This window comes from Botrytis deweyae (genome assembly GCF_014898535.1).
Source record: "Botrytis deweyae strain B1 chromosome Unknown BDEW_005, whole genome shotgun sequence".
NCBI classification, from domain to species: domain Eukaryota; kingdom Fungi; phylum Ascomycota; class Leotiomycetes; order Helotiales; family Sclerotiniaceae; genus Botrytis; species Botrytis deweyae.
This window is the reverse complement of record NW_024066212.1, coordinates 920,418-941,989: the sequence shown is the minus strand read 5'-3', so window position 1 is coordinate 941,989 and position 21,572 is coordinate 920,418. Positions and strand designations below refer to the sequence as shown.

The following is a 21,572-nucleotide window of genomic DNA, read 5'->3' as shown; positions in this document are numbered from 1 at the left end:
TACAGCAAACGAACATGCGTTTTCCTAAAGGAACAATAAAAATCCTGACATTACCAACTATGCTGAAATGGACATATGATCGTGTTCACCAAATTTCGGCGCCAAGGCAGTAGGTTTGAAGATGAGATCCAATGTCGATTCCGTTCCACGTCAAAAGACGGTAGACAGTAAATGATCTGACACCATAGTTCGACAATCTGCTCAAAAAGTTGAGATATCGAACCTCGAGGGCCTGAATGGATTTCGATAAGGGACTATAATCGTCACTCGACAATGTAATATGGAGGCATTTGATGACAAGTGGAAGTGTAGACTGTTGGTATGTCTGAGAGACTCCGAGTTCAACGCTAAATCTGAAAAGGGTGGGCAATTTTCCCACAGAATATTATAGAGTCCCAATCTATGCACATATGTGCAAGCAGTGATGGAAACTCTTTATTTACTGCAAGAAATTCTGAACGCCCAGTGAATAATGCATTGATGCTTTTTGTCGATGCAGTTTTGGCACCCAGCGTCAGGTTGATTAGTAAGCATGATGAGGCTGTCGAGCGGTCCCTCATATTCCGGTGACCGAACTAATCAAGTGCGAAGCTAAGCTCAATAGTTGCCGCGTCAAGGTTGACAACCTAGAACTCTCAAACAACTCCTCCTACATACCACCACAACAGCTTTACCGTCTTTTTTGTAATTGTTCTTTGATTTGATACCCCAAAACTAAATCAATTTATCTTTTGCCATAATGTCCGACGAAACTATTCGTAAGCCTGATAAGGACTTCTCCAAAGAGGTTGACACACAGCTTCCAGAAGCTGAACAGCTTGCACAGGTATAGCTCTCTGGTGATTGGAACCGTCTACGAGATTTTCTGACATATTTTACTTCATTAGACAAACGTGCAAGGTGCCATCGAGAAGCTTACAGTGTTGGAGAAACAAACAAGACAGGTCAGACTGAGACACTTTACACATAGGCGCAAGCCATTAACATTTCCAACAGGCATCAGATCTTGCATCAACATCCCGAATTCTTGTTGGAATTGTCACTATTTGCAAGAATGCCAATGATTGGAGTTTATTGAACGAACAAGTCCTGTTACTATCAAAGAAACATGGCCAACTTAAACAAGCTACAACAAAGATGGTACAGGTTGTTATGGAGTTTCTGGATTCGACACCAAACCTCGAGACGAAGCTTACAGTAATTGAAACATTGCGTACGGTGACGGAGGGAAAGATTTTCGTCGAAGTTGAGCGTGCCCGCGTTACTAGAATCCTCTCCGATATCAAGAAGGAGCAGGGTGATCTCAAATCAGCAACGGACATTTTGTGCGAGTTGCAAGTAGAGACATTTGGATCCATGGAGAGGAGAGAAAAGACGGAATTCATTTTGGCACAGGTCGCATTATGTATAGAGAACAACGACTGGACACAAGCTGGAATCTTGAGCCGGAAGATCAGTACCAAATATCTGTCAAGAAAGCCAAAGAAGACTCCAGAGCAGTTGGTGAAGGAGGCAGAGGATCGAGAGAAGAGAAGAAAGAAGGGAGAGGATGTTCCAGAGCCAAAGGAGGACGATGTGACTGATCTTAAGTTGAAATACTACGAGCAACAAATCACTTTGGCGAAGCATGATGACAAATACCTTGATGCCTGCAAGCATTATAGACAGGTCCTTGATACAGAAGCTGTTGAAGAGGATCCCCAAAAGCTTCATTCCGTAAGTTTTGAACTTTCACTTCTCTCCAGAACACAACTAACAACCACAGGTTTTGCAAAGAATCATCTACTACGTCATCTTAGCCCCTTACGATAACGAACAATCCGATCTTCTCCACCGCGTCCACAAAGATACTCGCAACAGCCAAGTATCTCTCGATGCCCAACTCCTCAAGTTATTCACAGTTCCCGAACTCATGAGATGGCCCGAGGTTTCGAAGATATTTGGCCCACACCTCTGTGGAACCGATGTTTTTGATGTTTCACAAGGTCAATCTGCAGACCCCAAAGCAAATAAGCGTTGGGAGGATCTACGCAAGCGTGTGATCGAACACAACGTTCGAGTTGTTGCCAAATACTATACTCGAATTCAAATGCCCCGATTGACACAACTTCTCGATTTGACGGAAGACGAGACGGAGAAATACATCAGCGAGTTGGTCACTGCCAAAACTGTTTTCGCCAAGATCGACAGACCTGCTCGTATCGTCAACTTTGCTAAGCCAAGAGATGCGGATGATGTCCTTAATGAATGGAGTGGAAATATGAAGAGTTTGTTGGGATTGCTCGAAAGAATTGATCATTTGATCACCAAGGAGGAAATGATGGCTAGAATCCAACCAAACAAGTCACCAAAGGGCTCAAAAACTGGAAAGGTCAATGCATAATGATCTTCCTAATCTACCATTAATGATACCTACCTCTTTGTACAATTATTCTAGATTCTAATGACATGAATCTCTTGCCCGTGCCTACCTATCTAATTCTAGCTCTGTGATTCCATTGATCCTATGTATACTCAATCCATTAATTAAAGCTCTTCTCCAGCTTAGAAAGGAACATCCATATCCTCGACGCTCTCTTCCGCCACTGGCTTCTTTTCATCCAAACACTTAACCATAAATCCCACAGCCACATTACCAAACTCCTTTCCCATTGGCACAAAATGGCCCCCTGGATGATAGCACACCTCCCTGCTTTCCTCCTCGCTCGCCTCTACCAAAGCCATACTCCTATGTTCTTCCACAACCGTATCCAAACTCCCAATGACATGCAGAATACGTGTTTTTAGAGGTGGGGTATAGAATGCGGTGTATCCGTCATAAGGTGCGTAGAAGCCGGAATAAGAAATACAGAATTTGAGGGGAGGGTGGTGGAGTTGTTGTTTCAGGGCAGTAAACGAGGAGGGGTATGGTATTGCTTCGGTAGGGTTTTTAACGCATTGGAGCGCAAAAGCACTTTCGCGGTTTGCCTCCAATAAACTGGCCACAAAATATGCGGCGCATGCGCCTTGGGAAAATCCAATAACTCCATCAATTCCTCCTGCTTCACGGATTGTGGTTGCGATTGTGTCGAGGCCTTTTTCAATGCCAGCATATCTAGCTCCGCCGGTCTCGCGTTTCCACCACCCGTATGCATCGGTTGGTGCTAAGAACGGGTCGGAAGAGGGAGTATATCCGGGAATATCAGCTGGTAGAAGGGGGATTGGAGCGGTGGGATATAAGAGCTGGATGCCGCCGGGGTAGACGGGATGAGAAGGGGGGAATTGGCGAGTGAGAAGTTTGGTAAGGGCCTTGGTCTTGGAATTGAAGGACGGCCCGGATTGAGTATAGCCTGTATAAAATTAGCCATTCGAATTAAGAGGGCGAATACACAACAGGAGGAGAAAACTACACACCATGCAACATCAAAATCTTAAGTTTCCTTGGTCCAGGCCCCTCCGCGGGTGTCGTGCCATTTGTAGACATACTTTGGGTATCTGAGCAAAATCTACGGAAACGTGGCAAAACTATGGACCTAGAAAAAAGGGATAGAATTTGAGTGTGAACGAGAAACGGAGTTCGAGAGAGGGGAATCGAAAAGACATGGTGCATTTTTGAGAGAGGATATCTATCAATGGAGATAAGGAGGGGACATGACAAACTCGGGTCAGCCTTGCGCTAGGCTTGTTTTGGGCCGGCGAGGTTGTGGGGTTGTGAGTTGAACATCGTTGCAATAGCTTTTGATCTTCAAATTGAGCAACTGTTGTTTTAGATGAGTATTGATGTTGCTGTTCATCGTTTGTGGTTATCCTCCCCTTGTTTCGTAGACTGGTCGTCGCGCAAAACTCGATCACGATGTTCGCGAGGCACTAAATTCGGTAAATAAAGACATCAAAAGGTATGTATCTCGAATATGTAGTACTGAACAATATTCACATTCTAGTTCGCGATGTCTTAAGAACGTGTAAACGTTTCTTTGGCATAATAATGTATTGAAAATACAAGAACGGGCTCGTCGCCGCCCCCTTGCTCCACTCTGTAGGTGAACCTTCGTGAAAGGAGAGGGATGATATTCGCTAAAATGCCAACCTAGAAATTCAATCTGATACTGGAGACTCGACCCAGCTATGAAATTTGTTATCATGAAATTTAATACCTTCTGAAAAAGAGTTTCGATTCCATTGACTTTCATCCTCTTTCTATCAATTTCCGAGAGCAAGGAATTTTACGTCCCGAAGTACGTGAAAAGGTTTGAGACATATGGGCTTCTATCCGATGGAAAACTCGATTCTCTCGTAGACTAAACGTCGTACTGATTATCTTTGGTCTGCAAGATTCTCACAGCATTCATAAAAAATAAGACTCATTTACGGGGTAAGAAATAGCATCGTGGGTCGACAATCTGCACGTGAGAATAGCAGAAGAAGCCCATTCGTTTCGAAAGATCTGAAGTCTCGATCTCTCAAGCCAAACAGGCTACACGAATCTCAAGAATATCATAAAAAGCGTTTCTGGATACCTGATCTTCTTGCTTCAACTTCCAGGACGTGTTTGCGGTTTCATATGACACCAATCCGCGACTCCACAAACAGAGCATCCCAAAAGCCTTCTCAATGGTATATGCAATTTGCGATTGCTTCGGTTCATGCTGGAGAATTTTCCAGTTAATTCAAGAAAGACAGACCTGGAGAGCTCGAAACCGTATTGCTTTCGCTTTTCCCTGGGCTTTATAACTCCAATTTCCAAGAACCCGTATTCAAAATTCGAATAGTGCAATACGAGCAAGCTTCCCAGATATCAACTATGACGCCTTACTATCGAATAAAACGAGCAGATTATCAGCCTGAGACTCAAGGGAATGGAGCAATTAATTAAATATTTGACCATATCACCACGCGCACTCATCAGCCTCTCTCCTCCAATATCCATCACCAAGTTCTTCTACGTCCTGCTCGTTTTCATAGAAAGTAGCATCATATTCCCGCATGATCTCCACCCTCTCATCCATATCCACTGCCAAATTAATTCTCCCGAGATCTCTCGGCAGCAAATACTTCATGCTTTCATGCGTATCATATCTTAATACCCAAACACCATCTCCGTCTGTCGGCCATCCGAAGATTGAGTTTTTTTTCTGTGCATTAGTAAGCATTGAAGACGGTACACCTGCTTCTTGGTAATCATCATCTAGAGAAGCCCATTCGATCGCGTAATGACGTTCGCTACTCCACCAGATTGCGCCAACTTTTCGCATCAAAATACAAAATTCATCCTCTTCAATAGGATCATGTGATCTTTGAGTTGGGTGAAGACGATTCAGAGATAGGAAATTCATATCCACAATATTGGAATTTTCTTTGATGAAAATACCACCGGTAGAGGGATAGCCATAAACCGTGCAACCGATAGTGTCGAATATAGTACGCATGGTGTAATTGAAGGCGGGATTGAGTAGACGACGTTCCGCTGCCATGCGGGAGACCGCTTCAAGTATTTGGTCTACTGGACGAGGCTCAGGAGCTGGAAAAGGAGATTGGAAGGTGCGATGAACTTTGTCGAAAATCATGGGAGTGATGCCGAAGGAGTTTGCTAGGAAAAGGAGTACACAAATCCCGGCGCTAAGTGTATGTGAGTGGTAACCTTATGCCGAGTGAAAAGAAAATGAGTCTTACCCAACACCTAAAATCGTTGGGAAAAGCATTTTAGTGAAAGTTTTGAATTCATGAGAAAATTTCCGCGGAATGTAATTGAGCAATGAATAGAATTCTATCATCTTTCTACTTTCTTGTCCTTCGATTTGACGCTATAAGATGTTGTTGCCTAGTCTCGCTAAGCTGCTAAGCTGAGGCTGCTAAGTACTAGGTATGCTTTCTATAAGCTGAGATAAACCAATGACTCTTTTATTCACAACACCACCTTCAAATCGTACTTTTTGTGTTCAAAATTGGTTCACACATCTTTCACTCTCCGACGTATGTAATTACTTAATCACCGCGGCCGACTTTCAACTTACCTAGACACTTTACATCTAGAAAGGGCATTCCGAATCTCATGTTCATAGCATCAACGCCAAGAGCGAACATGTGTAAGGGGTTTAAATCTTGCGAGTGCAATCACTAGGCTATTATTCTCAGCTGCGCAGTTACACTGACTGCCTATGATTTCAGAGAAATCTGATCCCCTAGTAATAAATTCTGCCCTCTTATTTATGGGTGCCCCCCTCCACAAGAATTACATCTCTTCCCAATTAATATCAAAGGAAATCTTAACTCCCGGCATCGTGATGTCAAGCAGCCATCTTCCCGGAACAGCGCGAACAATAATGGCCATTCTTGAACCCTTTAAAGATGACCCTCTTGATAAACGATTATCCAGTGTCATATTTCTGATCCCGTGAATCGCATTAAATATTGTGATTTCTATCTTTGTTTGTCTGCATAAGCAACGCTTCAAGGCGAGCCTTGAAATTTTGAATACTCTCACCCTGTTCGTATCTGTGTTTCACTTCCTTTCACTATCTTATTTCTCTTACTGAACGTTAGCTAGATGCTATCACCCTCAGGCTTGAATCGATGTGAACTCCAAAACACCACGGCTGGGTTCTTATCTGCAAGTTTTGTAGATGTGGAGACATGGAAGCGTAATTTTTTTGATTTAACGATCTTGATAGCACCCCTCACCAAGCCAATCTTGAGTTGATAGATCGGAATATAGTATGTATATCTCGGATCATCTGACTAAAGCCATTAGCTATATATAAATACCTTGTGTGAATGTATTGAGACCAACGTGGTATCTGTACTTTTCGCTCTCAATCTGTGTTGTCCTTTTTCTCACGTTATCCGCCAATCGTTTGATGACCTCTTGTTCCAAAAGCCACTTCATCTTGCGCAAAAGTGCCTTTGCTTGTTGACCCTTCAGTCTTTGCTAAGTCTCCCCATCTGCTAAAGGCCGAAACGGGAATATCTCCAGGTTGAGTTTACAAACTTTGCCTGACATCAAGTCCTTGGGCGTGGTTTCCTCTAAGCTCTGATTTCTGACTACTACCTCAATCCTTGAACATTCTATTTAACCTCCAATGTCCCATCTGACAGTTGTGTGTTCCGTCAAGTATAGTCACTACTTCCATGTCCGCCGGTTTGACATCTTGAGTGAAGCGAAAACATAATGCACTAATGTGTGAAGCCAATTGTTAGATCTGATAGACGTCTCCTGTGGCGGACGAAGTATGTATTGCTTTGTAGTACCAAAGTGCTGCGAGAAGTACAGTAATTGCATAGAAGATAAAATCAGATATTTTCGAGCCAGAGAGTCAAGAAGTCATCGCCAGATTACACCTAGCTGATCATTTCAAGCACATAAGCTGACACAAGAGAAAGCCACTACGAAAGCATTTTGATGACAGGTTAGGGGTAGTCGGGTGCATCTGGTCGTGCAGAAATTATTTTCTATTTGGTCGCCATAAAGTAAGAAACAAGCAGTGCCCTTCCAGGAATAGGAGCAATTTTCCTGGGCAACTGTTGTTTGACAAAACGAGATGTGGAACGAGTTCGAGTGTGTAAAAATCCCTCCACTTATTACCTCAATCAGACGACTGGAGAGGAGATTTCATTCTGTGGGATTATGAATGCTGGGAGATATTTTTCTTCCTTCCACGGCAAACATTTCTTCACAATATCTCTACCTGTAAGATATCGTTAGAAGAGATTGTCATTAGATCATCAGTCCATTTCCTCTTCAAAGGGTAGCTAAATAGCAATTTCCCACTACGATTCTTCATCTTCAGACCTTATAAGACCTCCTGAACCCTCTTCAACTTAGTTCTCTGGGTCGTTACATGTGCTAAATTGAGGACAAGGACTAGATAATGGTTGCGACATACTCTTGAACGTTAAGAAACTTTAGAAGCTGTTCTGAAGATATTGATGTAATCTGGACTAGGATGATTATGCTCGAGAATTTATAGAGGATAGATACTCAAAATATTCACCAGTAGATAGAGACAAACCCCCTTGACCTCACTATTACAACTGGACTTCCATAACGTTCAACTTTTTTTGGGTTATAGAAGATTGGGATTGAGATAGGTAATTAAGATGGAAAGTTAAGACGGGATGTTCTTGCTACACTAGTGTCGTAGGGATGATTCGATGGTGATATGTAAGCTATTGAGGGAGGGGAAAGAAGGTTTCCAGTAGAACAACGAGTCACGATGCTTGAATTTTCTTGAATTTCGTTGTGATCTTGGATGTATGAATAGAGGGGGAAATGACAAGGAGACTATAGAGAGATAGAAATTGACAAGTCAATAGATTATCGACAACGATACAGGAAAATTATGGCCGTGTAGGAATAGTTGTGGTACCCGTTTATATCGCTTTTGAAGAGGTTAAATTTGTTCACAGAGAATAGTCAAATGGATCATGATAGAGTGAGGTCAGATCTATTATTCAAGCAGATTGCTGCTATTCATTTGTTATATCCATACTGACATATGATATAATAATAGATATACCTACAAGTACGTGAATCACACGGTTGATTTCATTCGAACTTTGAAGATCGGATTATATTCGTCCTCGGTCATACGATATTCATATAGCAATTGTGAGTTAGCTGTGTCTAGTTAACTATCGATTTGAGTATCAAAGCATGTTCAAACCCCCAGATCACAGAACAGAAAATACCACGAAAACTATAAGGTCTGTACAATCTCAATGTTTGGACTACCGTTAATCCACGTGTGATGAGTGACAGATGATGATTTGACAATCGTAACACTTAGATACTACGACAAGCGTGATTGGTATCACCAAGAGTCTCACTGCAATGAGAGGCTCAAAAGGTAAGTGTCACGAAAATACGAGTCAAGACGAGACATACATATATGCCGGCGGGAATGTTAGGATGAACACAGTACCTGCGTTGAAAGCCTCAAAGGATCAAGTCCTAGGTTTCACGGCAGCGTGGTATGTACTTTGTAGGACACTGGTAACACTTTACAGCATGAAATTCGAACCACTGCCGAAATTGGGGAAGCACTCGTTCGTTCACTGCGCTGGCAACCACGTTCCACCGTATAAGAAAGAAAAACGGATCTCTGGGGTCACGACACCCGGGATCGTCAAGCCGGCGTAGTGTTAATCTCTTTCTTGAAAGGATGAGAGGGCTAGAAGGAAAGAATCTCTGGAGCGAATGCGGAGAAGTGCTACTCTGCAAATTTTCAGGACCGACATGCTGGCCTGCAATTTCGGAAAGTGTGGGAAGAAGTTTTCGTGGAAATATTCTCGAGAAGGATGAACATTGAACAGCAAATTGAAGAGAACGAATCCGAACGCGTATCCACTCTCGAACCCAGGGGGGAAGATGAAAAATATGCAATTCACAAGTTCCACAGAACTAGTAAAGTTTTCTCCGTTCCTCTCCTCCATCGGTTCGCACCCGCCTTGCGTATGTAGATACAACTCCACCATGACGATATCAAGACTCGATTAGTTGGATCTGGGCCGATTATTCAATAAATTGAAAACCGCGTAAATAATATTGAACTTTAATGTACATAGTCCGTTAATTGAAGGCCAAAGTAAATATAGTATAAAGACCCCATAGTTCATTTCCGCTTATCGCCAGGAGATGTCTTAGACTCTTAGGGGCGCTTGATATCGACACTAACGCCATATTAAACCTCTTGGAATATTGCACGTGAGTAAACGGAGGATCTGCGTTTGCGTTATAATTAGGATGATCGTTGCGCAAGTTGAAAAAGAACGTTGAATTACGAATGTGATAAAATCTGAGGGCGGCGAGCGCGGAGATTTTTTTTTGTGAGAAATAGGAGAAAGGAACACGATCTCGTATTACCTCACCTCACCTGTTCGAATTTTGTTACTTGTCACCTACGGAAAGACGGTGTGATGAAAATCCGATTATCTTGCTTGCACATGCTTCCCGTGTACTGTACCTTTTCTTTTCCCCCCTCGAGTTTGAGTGGGATGCAAGATGTGTACCTGCAGATTTTTCTAGATGTCTTTGATGCACGCAATTCGCCAATGCAAGGCAAGATCTCGAGACTCGAGCTGACATAAGATTCCCAACCTCCTGAGCTGATGATCCATGAGATGAAAATGGGTATAATACGGCGAATACGAAAAGTGCGAAGAGAAAAGATCGAACATGAAGCAACAAGAAGGAAGGATTCTTTTCGTACGAAGTAAAATACCTCTTTGGACTGGGGCGGAATTTCAGAGTCTCTTGAAGCAAAATGAACAACACATCTGATTTGTTCTTGAACTCTGTGAAAATAATCAAAGATGGGTTTCAACAGGTTTTTGGCCCTTGTAGTGTGATCCTTGATCCTCTAGCGAAGCGAATAGAGAATCTATTTAATCTGAAACGATGGAATGAGATTGCTCGGACTAGAGTCTTGGATAGGAAACCACGAGGTAGCAGGGATTGTGATTGTGATTGTGTGAGATAGAATAGGACAATTACCTGCGAGGTTACCATGTAGAAAGTGGAAGAGTGGAATGAAGATGTCTAATTTGAAGATACCACATTTATTGAAAAGCTTCCGGCGTTTCGCTGATATAGACTCTAGAGGAGTAGAGGATTATAAAGCGTGTGATTCGCATGCGTGGTGTTTGCTTGAAGCTTTTTGAGTATGTGTAGTGTGAGTGTAGTGTGAGTGTATATGAGTAGGATTAGTAGATAGTAGCTATCTTCAAGCCAAGAGTTGATTATTTTGTTTGCATTTGTCTCTGTCGTCTTGTCTTGTGTTGGGTTGTGTTGCTATTTCCACCCACGCTCCTTGCTTGTTCCTGGATTCGCCCGTTTCCCGTGCGGCCGTTACTCACAGGCTAAAAAGGAGATGGCAGGAGCTGGAGTGCTTTGGTGTTTGGGATCGAAATAGGTTGGGTTGGTAACTAAGATAATGCATCATGATAAGGAAAGTGTAACTGTCTCGAGGAGACCGTGTAAGACGAATGATAAAAGCGGCCATGAACATTACGGTCTGCCAGGTATTCAATTGGTTGTTGGTCCGACGCAAGCACGGTGATGTATCAAAAGAAATCCTGCTGCTTTGACATTTCACACGCTTCTAGAACAACTGATCAACTCGACTGACTAAACCATCTAAATCAACTAATAAGACCTCAAAATGTACTTATCTATTATCTAGGTATGGCGTCGACTTAGCTTCCCACCTTCCAATGAAATCGAGATACAAAAACTAAATCTACGACATTTCTTCGAGTCCCTGCAACTGTGGTGACCCGCAGAAAAACTCTCGAGACCTCTTTGACGACCTGTAAACAAAAAGGCTTTCCAAGAATTCAGGTCCGATCAGTAACCACGGTCCCTTGCAACTGGAACCTTTCCTCTTTCAACTCTACGGACTTTTATTGTTGTTTCCTCTCCAATGTCTTTTCCATCACCTTGCATAAGCAGGGGACAGATTTTGTATGGCGAGAGACATAGCCTTCCTTCCCTTATCCATGGATCAAATGGTATGGGTTGTGGATAATTCGGGGAACAAGGTATAGAAACTTTGTCCAGATTGAAGGCCGTTCTGCAAGATTCATGCCCGCCAGCCAGTCAAATTATCACATCACATTGAAGGGTCGAATAGAGTACTTTGAATGTCTACCCTGCACGGCACTGTTTTCTCTGCACTGCTGTCCACACCAAGTACTTCGTCTATGTACTGCGTGCCCCCATTCCCCTCATTTATACGAAGAAAAGACAGCATGTGCGAGGTACCCTTAGGAAGAGCCCCCCAAATTTGTTAATTGCCAGGTTCTCATCAGGGGAGTAGATATCCATCAGACCATTCTCTTTGCTGACCGGTGCGAACAAATTGGCGTGATTCGAGAAGAATATCGTAGATCCTTCCTTCCTATTTGTCGAAGCGTTTCCCAAATCACAACTTCCTTTCTCAACGCCTTTTTCGATTTCGAACTCGAACTCGACTCCATTCGACTTCCTGTGGCTTCATTTCATTGTCGATAACTTTCTTTAACTTCATAACCCACGCCTTGCGCTTTAGCATTGCTGGATCGACCGACGGGCTCGAAGCTCATTTCTCATTTTTGGATACAATAGGCTGGCGATAGGATCTCGATTCTGAAACGACCAAAGAATACCTACCTACCCACAAGCTTCGAAAGCTTCCTTCCACATACAGTCCAATTCCCTCGTCAAAATAAATACTGGCACCCATTCTTTCAACTTGTACCTAGAGAGACTGGCTTCTCCCACAATAAGCAGGTTTGAAGATCAGAACGTTTGAGGTCGACGAAGGGATTTATACATTTTCTCTTCGACTTCAGGAGGCTATCGGGGATATTGGGAGAGAGGAAAGAATAGTTCAGGGAAGGCTTCATACCAATTCAAGGATCCACGCAGGCTTGCGAAACACCAAATGTATGTGAACGATTTCAACATACTCGATGATTACCCGTAGTGTGCCATAGTGAGGAATTTTCGGGCTTTTGGTTTAGCTGTGACGACCTCGTTGCATGGGATCATTCTCACATCTCATACTGTTATGACTTTTCTCAATTGATCACCAAGGCACACTATCTATTTGAAGTTTCTTTTTAGCCAAAAGCCCTTGAGATTTGACACCGAGACCATCTTGTATCTTGCCCTATGGCCCCTCTTCGTCTCCAGTCAATCTTTTGCCCCTGGTTCTATTGTGCTTTCTTGCTTTCATTGCGCGCAGGTCATTTGTCGCTGGCGATAGTTACTAATTGATTGTGCTTGAGTAGTTTACACTCTCTAAGATTGCCACAGTGCACATTCAACTTTACAGATTGCCTTGATTGGCTTTTTCATTCACTAGATACAATCACCTTCGAGCTTTGATATGCGAAAGTATACATCGGTCCAATAGATATTCAATCCTTCTTTACTTTCATTAACGGTTCCCAGTGAATCGAAATTACGCTCTTTAGCAATTTTGCATTCTTCTAACTTCAAGGTCCGTCCTCAACATCTTTCAAAAAGGAAAGAAAAGAACCTTGGAAAATCGGTACGCAGACTCAATCGCCGGCTGAAACTTTCATTGTGGCGCGGCATATCCTAGGAAAAGCTATTGGTCATTTGCAAGGTGGTGGAAAAAGAAACCTATTCAAGAGCGAAAATAATAATCTCAACGGAACGGCTTCATGCAGATACGAACGAAATAAATACACGGAAGAATTCGAGTGATTGGATATTGATCCGAATTTGCGGATACCTCAATATCATTTCACTATTGGTAGTACGAACGGTTTAATATCTCTATCAGATGAGTCAACAACAATGGGATGCGCCGACGAGGGGTGGATCGGTGAAGAGGGCAAGAGAAAGAGCGGCAGCAGGTAGGCCTACCGAATCGATACCTGCACCAAGACCTTATGATCCTTCATCGCCGAGCAATATTCCAAGTCCACCAAGAGCAAAATTTCAAAATCCACCGGGAACGTTCAAGAATGGTGGTCAAAGTGCAGTCGGTCTGGCGATTTCTCGACCTACTCAAGTACCACAATGGCCATTAATGGGAACAAATCCTGGTCCAGATTCTCAGCAGTATCAACCCCCTCCTAATCGCGGCCCGCCTCCTCAAAGACCACCAAGACCTAGTCATGTACCTTCAATCCTTGATTCGTCCAGAATACAAGACATTACCCCAACCTTTCAATACCAACCACAACCACCTCCACAACCCAAAAGTTTATACCCGCCACCTCAAACACGTGGCTCGCCACGAAATCGAGATGATGAATTTGATCAAAATTACCAATCATTACAATCGCCTCTGTCATCATCACGTCCTTCGACTGTTTCATCAGTTGGTACAATACCCGACTTTCCCGTTCCTGTACCAGCTATCCCACCATCGGCAAGGAGAAGTGCTAATCTAGGACCGCCACCAACTTCCCGAAGAGGCGCCTCGTCATATTATTCCCAAGCTTCTTTCGTCTCCCCAATCCCAGAGGTATCCGAAGGCATGGGCCTCAGTCCACGAACACTCCCTGGTTCACATAGTTCATATGCATCAAGTGCAGCTATACCCTCGAGTTGGGGACCAGAATCGCCTGGTTATTATCGATCCGATGAGGATGATGATTATGAAGACGATAGAAGGTTCGATGCAGTATCAGAAGGTCGGGAATCCCGAGGATCAGATGACAACGACGATCGAGGATTGATTAGAAGTGCTAGTATTGGCAAGCGAGCGAGACCGTCTATGATCGTGACCCGGTCCTCAGGTCAGATCGACCCAGCACGACTTGCTGCAATGCCTATGCCGCCATCTGACAAAAGACTGGGCCCAACACCATTACAAAAATCAACTCTCAGTCCCGCAGAAGCTCAAAGATCAACACAATGGCCAATTCTAGGAAATCCAAATTCACCTTTGGCTGGTGGCACTGGCCTTATTGACCCTACCCCATCAAGCTCTGACGAATCGGTTCCAACCGTCGCTATGGCCGTAACGACTGACCTGCCTTCACGAGATGGAACAAAGAGCCCGGGTGCAAGCGCTATGCTCGGGGCATATCAAGCAGCAAGTGCATTACCTAGTGACTCGATTAGGACTAAGTCGCCCTTTGCAAACGAGGGAGGACCTTTTAGCAGGCTATCAGCAATCCGTCGACCACCGCGTCTCAATATTGATGCGGTAAGGGAGGCAGAGGCAAGAGGTAGTTTGACAAGTTTACCAGATCTAATTAGGAGAGCAACAAGATTAGCGTCAATGATGGATCGCGGCAAAAGACCAGGAAGCCGAATGGGTCTTGATGATTTTCCAAGTGACAGAGACTTTCCCAGCGAGAAAGAAATTGAACGTAAGTGCTGGTCATGTCCCTATTATAATACAAGCTCTAACATATCTTAGTTTCTCCTAACTATGATAGACGAGGTTCCACCCTCTCCGGAATGTTATCAGCTTTTCCACCTCCCGGTCGTGAGACGCCTGCCCGCGATGCTCCACGACCTTTATCGATGTGGCCAGAATACGATCCAAACGATCCGAAATCTGCCGCACCTGGAAAGAAACAAAGAAAGTGTTGTGGTCTACCTTGCTGGGGGTTCATTGTCGTTTTAATAATTCTACTCATAATAATTGCGGCCGCCGTCGTCGTACCTCTTAAATTTCTCGTAATTGACAAACCCTCCACAAGTACCACTGCAACCGCAACTACTGTACAAAGCTGCACTGCAAACACTTCGACTTCCTGTAAGAATGGTGGAACCTCTTTCGTCGACAATGGTATTTGTACTTGTTTATGTATAAATGGATTTACAGGTAGCACATGCGCAGTCTCGGGATCTTCGGGCTGCACAACAACGTCATCAAGCACTACCGCAAACACTACCATTGGCGACTCTATACCCCGACTCATTTCGGCCGCTCAAACGAACTTTTCGATCCCCTTGTTCGAGAACACAATTCTAGCAAGATTCAACAAAGGAAATTTGAGTTGTGCGTCGGAAAATTCCCTAGTCACTTTTGATGGAAGTGATGAAAGAATGGGAGATGCAAGTGCTAAAGTGACCTCTACCACGGGCAAGAAGGTGAAAAAGGACGTGCAGCCGGACCCCATAGATGTTGAGATTCGAGCAATTGCAAGTCCAGACTCAACTTTCATCTCAACAAATATCATCTCAGTAGACTCTTCCACTACTCAGGCAACACCTACTTCCTCTCAGTCTCAGGCCACTCAAACTGTCTCAGCAGCATCGACATCTGTTGCCTCACCTTCAACAACTTCCTCTCCAACCACAACAGAAACTGCATCTGTAACTTTGACAACCTCCACTATTGACCCAACAGCCGTCTTCACTGTTACCGAGGAGGTGCTGGATTTTGCAAGAGTCACAGTCCTTTTTGTTTTGCAGCAAGAAAACTTGGATAATGCAGTATCCGCGCAAGGAGAATTGCAAAAGTTTTTTAATCAACAAAGCTCCGAGAACTTATCTGCAATGAATGTTTCGATGGGAGGCGGTAATACTGTTAATTTGGTGGAATTCAAAGTAGATTTGGGTAATGGAACAGTGGGCCAAAAGAACACGGTCTCAAAATAATTGTGCTTAGCTGGTTGACTGATCAGATTCAAAGTACAAAGGCAGTAGTGACCTGGGGGGAGTGCGGGGGTGACAGGGTATGGGGTTAGAAAGAAAGTAACGAAGTTTTGTATATCAACTGTAGCGATTAGTAACTGCTCTGCTTTTATGGATACCCAAAATGCGGAGATAGTGTGGGTGGGTAACGAGAAATTTGTACATAGAATCGAATATCTTTTTTCGAAAACTTTCTCGTTAACTACGGTTTCTTTATGGCTTGTATGAATATAATGTCTCTTACATTTTACTTTCATTTTCAGACTTCTATTCCGATGCAAAGAGGGTCTAATTCGAGAGATGCCCAGGTGGGCTTGATTGGGGAAGGGTTTGTGGTTGTGTTCTCTGAGCGACTCCGATATTCCGGAAAGGTTTCCCGCGATTTTCTCTTCTTTCAGGCGGTATTTGGGTGCTGATGATTTGAGATTTTGTGTCTGGGCGTGAACGTGGAAAGGAGCGAGGGCGTCATGCAGAAGAAGTGGTGAAGTTGTGAAGTTGTGGAGCCGAATGGGCAGCACAATGGCATACAGGGTGAAGACGAGGTGACTGAAAGACTACATGCAACGTGGGAGTGACGCCGAATTCTATGACTGAAAGAGGAGAGAAGGAAAAAGAAAGGAATGCATGGGGGCTTCCTTGGGTCTATTTGAGGATGTAGTAGTGCTAGCGAAGTGGAAATTGGCGGAGGAAAGAGAGAAGCGAGAAGGTGATGAAGTATAGATATCAACGAAAAGAAATTAATTCCCGTTTACTTTAGCTTTCTACTTCTATGTTTGATGCGTTCTTGTGAGGAAAGTAATAGCTTTCTATATGGTATGAACGAGTCGTGTTTGCCGAGTGAAGTGGTGGAGAAATTATGATTGAGGAAAGCTGGATTTACACTTGTTATGCCACTACAGACATGTATAGTTGTACATACCAGGGTGCCATGATCTCATAATGCTTGCTGAACTTTAGCAAAGGATGACAGATCAACTTTGAAGCTTTTGCCTGGGGAACGAAGTGGAAAATCCAGGTATTAATTGGAAGGTATTCACTAGAGCGGGGTAGTACCTCTGTTCCAAGGTTCTGTTAGAAAGATCCTTTGGAACCCATACAGTCTTCTCGTATTCACTGACCGAAATTCGAGAAAGCCAAAGACTCAAACAAAAGGCCGAGCTTCAGCTGCCGTAGCGTACATGTCATAAGCTCCTGCCAATCCTCGATAATCCCACCACAAACACTTCACAGTACAATCCACACAATAGTCAAGATTTCTTTCAACGGTATGAGCTCGTCTTCAAACAAGGAGCCACAGGCTGATGGCAGTCAAGTCAAAGACGCCAACCTCGACCAACCATCATCTGGACCGTCAGTAATGATGGGCGAAGAATCAAAGGACAAAAACACGACCGAAGGTCAACCAGCCAAGAAAAAGAGAGAACGAAAGCATCGTCAAGGATTTTACAACCGTGATCGAAGAATGTATGGAGTCCAGCGTGCTTTTGGATTCTGGGAAGCTCCAGGTCGCGAAGGCGCAGAGCAAGATGCAGCAAGTATGCAATCTAATTTGAACATGACTTTTGTGCCACACTGAAGAGAACTTGCTAATCAACCAAAGATGAATCCAATTCCGACTGGACTTCCACTTCCGAATGGGATTCCGATGCACCATACCCTCCTCCTCAGATTAAGAATTGCAACCTCCGCGACTACAACATTCCTGTCAATGATAAGACCCCAATGAAAAATCTTGAATTGGAGCAATTCATACTTAAGGAGACTAAAGATATTCTTATAACCTCATGCATTTCTTGGTTGCGAAAACATCATCGTAAGTTGGTTGCTAAGGAGGGATGGGTTGATCGCAAAAATGGTTCTTTAGAGCTGTACCACGAGATGTTCAAATCTTCAGCTGAGATACAAGATAACACTCTACAACTCGTTGACGGAGAAACTGCAGAAACCTTCTTGACGCTTCTCAAGAAGGTGCGACAGATTAGACACTGCGTCTTTCGCCGCGGCCGTTGCATCGATATGCCTATCATCATCGTCGAGCTTATGCTCCAAGATGCGATTCGACTTACGAGAATGGTAGGAGGACAAAAGAGCTTGTCGATGCTAGAGAAGTTCCGTAGTCGACTCGCTCGGGAGATTGCTTTGAATGCAGATGTAGAGGTTGCATCGGAAAGATTGAAGTCAATGTTTAAGAAAGAAGGGCTTGATCTGAAAGATGAAATTCAGGTGCGTGCGATTAGAGCACAGAGAGTTGAGCTTGGCCATGCGATTGAGCAGAAGAAGCGCCAACTCAAGATTATTGATGATCAGTTTGCGCATGAAGTGAAGAGTGGGCTCTAGGATACATTTGGTTCTTAATTTGGGAATAGTAGGTGTGCTCGGCTGGCGGAAAAAGGGGGTCAAATCAGTGGTTTCTATAAGGGGATCGGTTATTTCATATGATGGATGCAATTTCTGTCATGTCAAGCTGCATAACAGGTTATTGATCAATACATCAATCTCAATGCTTATTTACCAATTATAACATATTAAATACATGTCTCCCAAGTGACATTTTTCATCTTCTAGCATAAATCTCTGTCAAAATGATGAACATCCATCTTTCGAAGGACGATTCAATGCATGTATGAAGAGAAAAGTGTTGGTGAAACAACCCCAGTGACGCATTCGATGCAGATAAGTCTTAGATTGTGCTATTCTACTCAGAGCCATCGACTTCAGATAATGCTCCCAGATCTCTTCTCCTTTGGATTTTGCTGTATCGAGATGTTGAAGAATTTTTTGAACGAAATCGAATTTAACGAATCGTCTAATGTCGCTATTTCACAAAGACCCACTATTAAAACTCCAATCCGAGTATTAGCCGACAAAGCGAGTTTCTGACTAATAATTATTTCTCCAACGGCACCTAACGCAAGTTTTAGAGAACTTGCACGTCTTCTAAACTTTTTTGGTAGAGGCTAACCAGATCTACTACTGTGTTGCTGTTACTTTACCTTCAATGATATATCAAAATTGTCATCAACCTTCTTTGAAACGTTTCTCTCAAATTGAAACGTTTCTAGGCGAAGTATTGGTAAGAATTCACGACCATCCAATTCACTAATATTCGGCTTTCATAAGCGGCCGACTAGCTCCTAACTATTACACCTGTCGATTACCTAACCCAGGGGACAAAACAGAAAATGCCTACTCAACCTTACCACATGTAACGTCCCATTTGGGCATAGAAAAATGTATAAAAAAAAATTGGCGAAAGAGTGGTGAAGAAGAGGAGTAAGTTATAATTCAGGGGGAGAGAAGAGACCTTCGACGGTGACCTCGTCAACGAGGTACCGGAGGAGTTGTCGACGTCAGAATAACCGTTAGGCCACGGTGACAGACCCGTAATGGCGCACGAAAGGAAAGGACTTTTCCAGTATATAAACACTAGCACCTGACTACTTGATGCATCGATCATCTAGTAATGTGAGTCAACGCAGCTTTCATTTTGTAAGCATCCAAGAAGCTTATTTGCTCCAACATGTTGCATATATCCACGATGAGAGCCCTCTCAACTCCAAACTCTTTATAATTTGAAATGATTTATTGCACTTTAGATGGAATCCAAAAATCATAGATTGGCCCCATCAGGAAGAAGACTCTTTCCGCGTTGTTCATGTAGTTCAATGAAGATCACAACCTATTCAACTATTTACACCATGCGTAGTAAGCTAGACATCACATATTACTAATTAAAGATAATTGCGAAGAAGAATGATACTTTTAAGAGAGAGTCTTCTCCATCTTAACTGATTGGTTTGAAGAATCAGCCAACGTCGAGACTAACATTAATAGTCAGCTCTTTAAACGGTCAACTAGCTCCTAATCAGGAGAAAGGAGTGTCTCCAAAAAGCAAATTATCCCTATAAGATTTTGGGTACAAAATATATTAAAATCATTCAATTTTATTAGAAATCTAGGTAGGTAGTTCATTTTTAGTATACAATCTTTAATTTTTTGAATAATTCTTGAACTTTTTGTATAATTATATTCAATAAGATTATGGCTTTTTAATAATATTAGATTTTTCTGAATTATTTCAAAATTCATAGTATTATTTGTGAAATTCGGATTTTTTTTTTAAAAAAATCATGAATCTATTATCAAAATCTTATAAAGACAATTCGCTTTTTGGGGATATTTGCTTTCCTCGATTAGAAAATAATCGGCTGTTTATGAGGGTTGACTTTAGTTGCTTCACATATAGTTCTCCAGGGAAGCTGAACCACAGTCCTTTAAAAGTTGGTTTGTCAATACTAATTGAGTAGACTTCTTTTACGAAGCCCGACGTATCGTTATAGAGCGTTATGCTTTCGAATGCTGGATGTTCTCGTGAGGGAACTATTTGAAAGGGAAAGGCAGTTAGATCTTTTAATACCATCTGATAGGTTTGCAAACATTGGCTCCTTGATATGAAAATACAATCATGCAATTCGTAAAACGCTCCGAAGTCATACGGAAGAGTCTCGCTCAGTCTTGGGTGTCACTTAGTTCAAATCAAGTCAGCTTTTGTCCCACCGCAGCGATAATCTGTCCATAAATTCCCCATACCAATATCTATATGCCTATTGACTTCCGACCAATGCTCACTGCCGCTCAAATTAGTCCTCGCAATATTACCCCTCTCTTTTTCGAACTTCTGAGAAATATCTGCTAATGCCTTCTTGGCCTACGTAGGGAAATTGCTCATTAAAGTGTAAAATAATGTTGGACTTGTTTGAATAGTTTCTCTTATCAAATTACTTGACAAAGAAAGTCATACATTCCATGGGTCCAAGTATGAAAGATAAATTGCTATGTTCATGGCTCTGAAAGTGAAGTCTTGCTGCCACTGTTGAAAAGAATAACACAAACAGCCATCCAAAATATGCGACTACCAACGCAGCTCTAGAACGCGGATTTCTATAAAACAAGAATGTCCATAATCAATGCTAATTGGCGTACTCTAATTTCAGAACCCCTTGAAGATAATGCTCGAATTAACGGGAATCAGTGTTGAAATTGGTCAAAGCAAAACAAGACTCTGCAGGTAAACTCAAGGGACACTCAGGGAGAGGGACAAGAGATGAGAGTCTATTGATTCAGGTCTCATATCAGTGTGACTCTCCTTGGAAAGTATAACGTAACGTGTTTGTTGAAAAGGCGGAGGGCGAAAGACTGAAATTCTCTGAAGTTGAGTACTTTTATCAATAGCATTTATTAACGATGATTGAATCCGTCATAAAGATATGGCTTGTGCGTAGGACGAGCAGGTTAGTCGCTTAATTATACCTATGTATTGAAATTAGTTGCCAGTTCCTACACCAAAACGAAATCGAACACCTGGCCGAATTGGCAAGTTGTTCGCACATCAACGGATCAAAAAGACACCTTAAGGAAATTGCTTTGCTGTCCTTCCGTCGGCCGCTCACGGGTTAACCATACCCCAGGCCTTCGGTTTTCTTGA

General features: G+C 42.9%; 5 protein-coding genes across 5 annotated transcripts; 3 read left to right on the top strand and 2 right to left on the bottom strand.

The window, feature by feature from the left end:
• Window positions 1-739: 739 nt before the first annotated feature.
• Window positions 740-2,383, top strand: EAE98_002927 (uncharacterized protein; the record flags this gene model as incomplete). The annotated part of the gene is made up of 4 exons (XM_038950547.1): window positions 740-826; window positions 888-944; window positions 997-1,716; window positions 1,766-2,383. The coding sequence occupies 4 exons, from the start codon at window positions 740-742 to the stop codon at window positions 2,381-2,383; spliced, it is 1,482 nt and encodes a 493-aa protein (XP_038813076.1).
• Window positions 2,384-2,544: 161 nt separating this feature from the next.
• On the bottom strand, window positions 2,545-3,463 carry EAE98_002926 (uncharacterized protein; the record flags this gene model as incomplete). Its single annotated transcript, XM_038950546.1, has 2 exons — window positions 2,545-3,329; window positions 3,394-3,463. 2 exons carry the CDS (start codon window positions 3,461-3,463, stop codon window positions 2,545-2,547), a joined length of 855 nt encoding a protein of 284 aa, XP_038813075.1.
• Window positions 3,464-4,865: 1,402 nt separating this feature from the next.
• EAE98_002925 (uncharacterized protein) lies at window positions 4,866-5,678 on the bottom strand (the record flags this gene model as incomplete). The annotated part of the gene is made up of 2 exons (XM_038950545.1): window positions 4,866-5,595; window positions 5,650-5,678. 2 exons carry the CDS (start codon window positions 5,676-5,678, stop codon window positions 4,866-4,868), a joined length of 759 nt encoding a protein of 252 aa, XP_038813074.1.
• Window positions 5,679-13,268: 7,590 nt separating this feature from the next.
• Window positions 13,269-16,051, top strand: EAE98_002924 (uncharacterized protein; the record flags this gene model as incomplete). Its single annotated transcript, XM_038950544.1, has 2 exons — window positions 13,269-14,811; window positions 14,862-16,051. The coding sequence occupies 2 exons, from the start codon at window positions 13,269-13,271 to the stop codon at window positions 16,049-16,051; spliced, it is 2,733 nt and encodes a 910-aa protein (XP_038813073.1).
• Window positions 16,052-17,354: 1,303 nt separating this feature from the next.
• Window positions 17,355-18,424, top strand: EAE98_002923 (uncharacterized protein; the record flags this gene model as incomplete). The annotated part of the gene is made up of 2 exons (XM_038950543.1): window positions 17,355-17,622; window positions 17,688-18,424. 2 exons carry the CDS (start codon window positions 17,355-17,357, stop codon window positions 18,422-18,424), a joined length of 1,005 nt encoding a protein of 334 aa, XP_038813072.1.
• Between the last annotated feature and the right edge of the window lie 3,148 nt (window positions 18,425-21,572).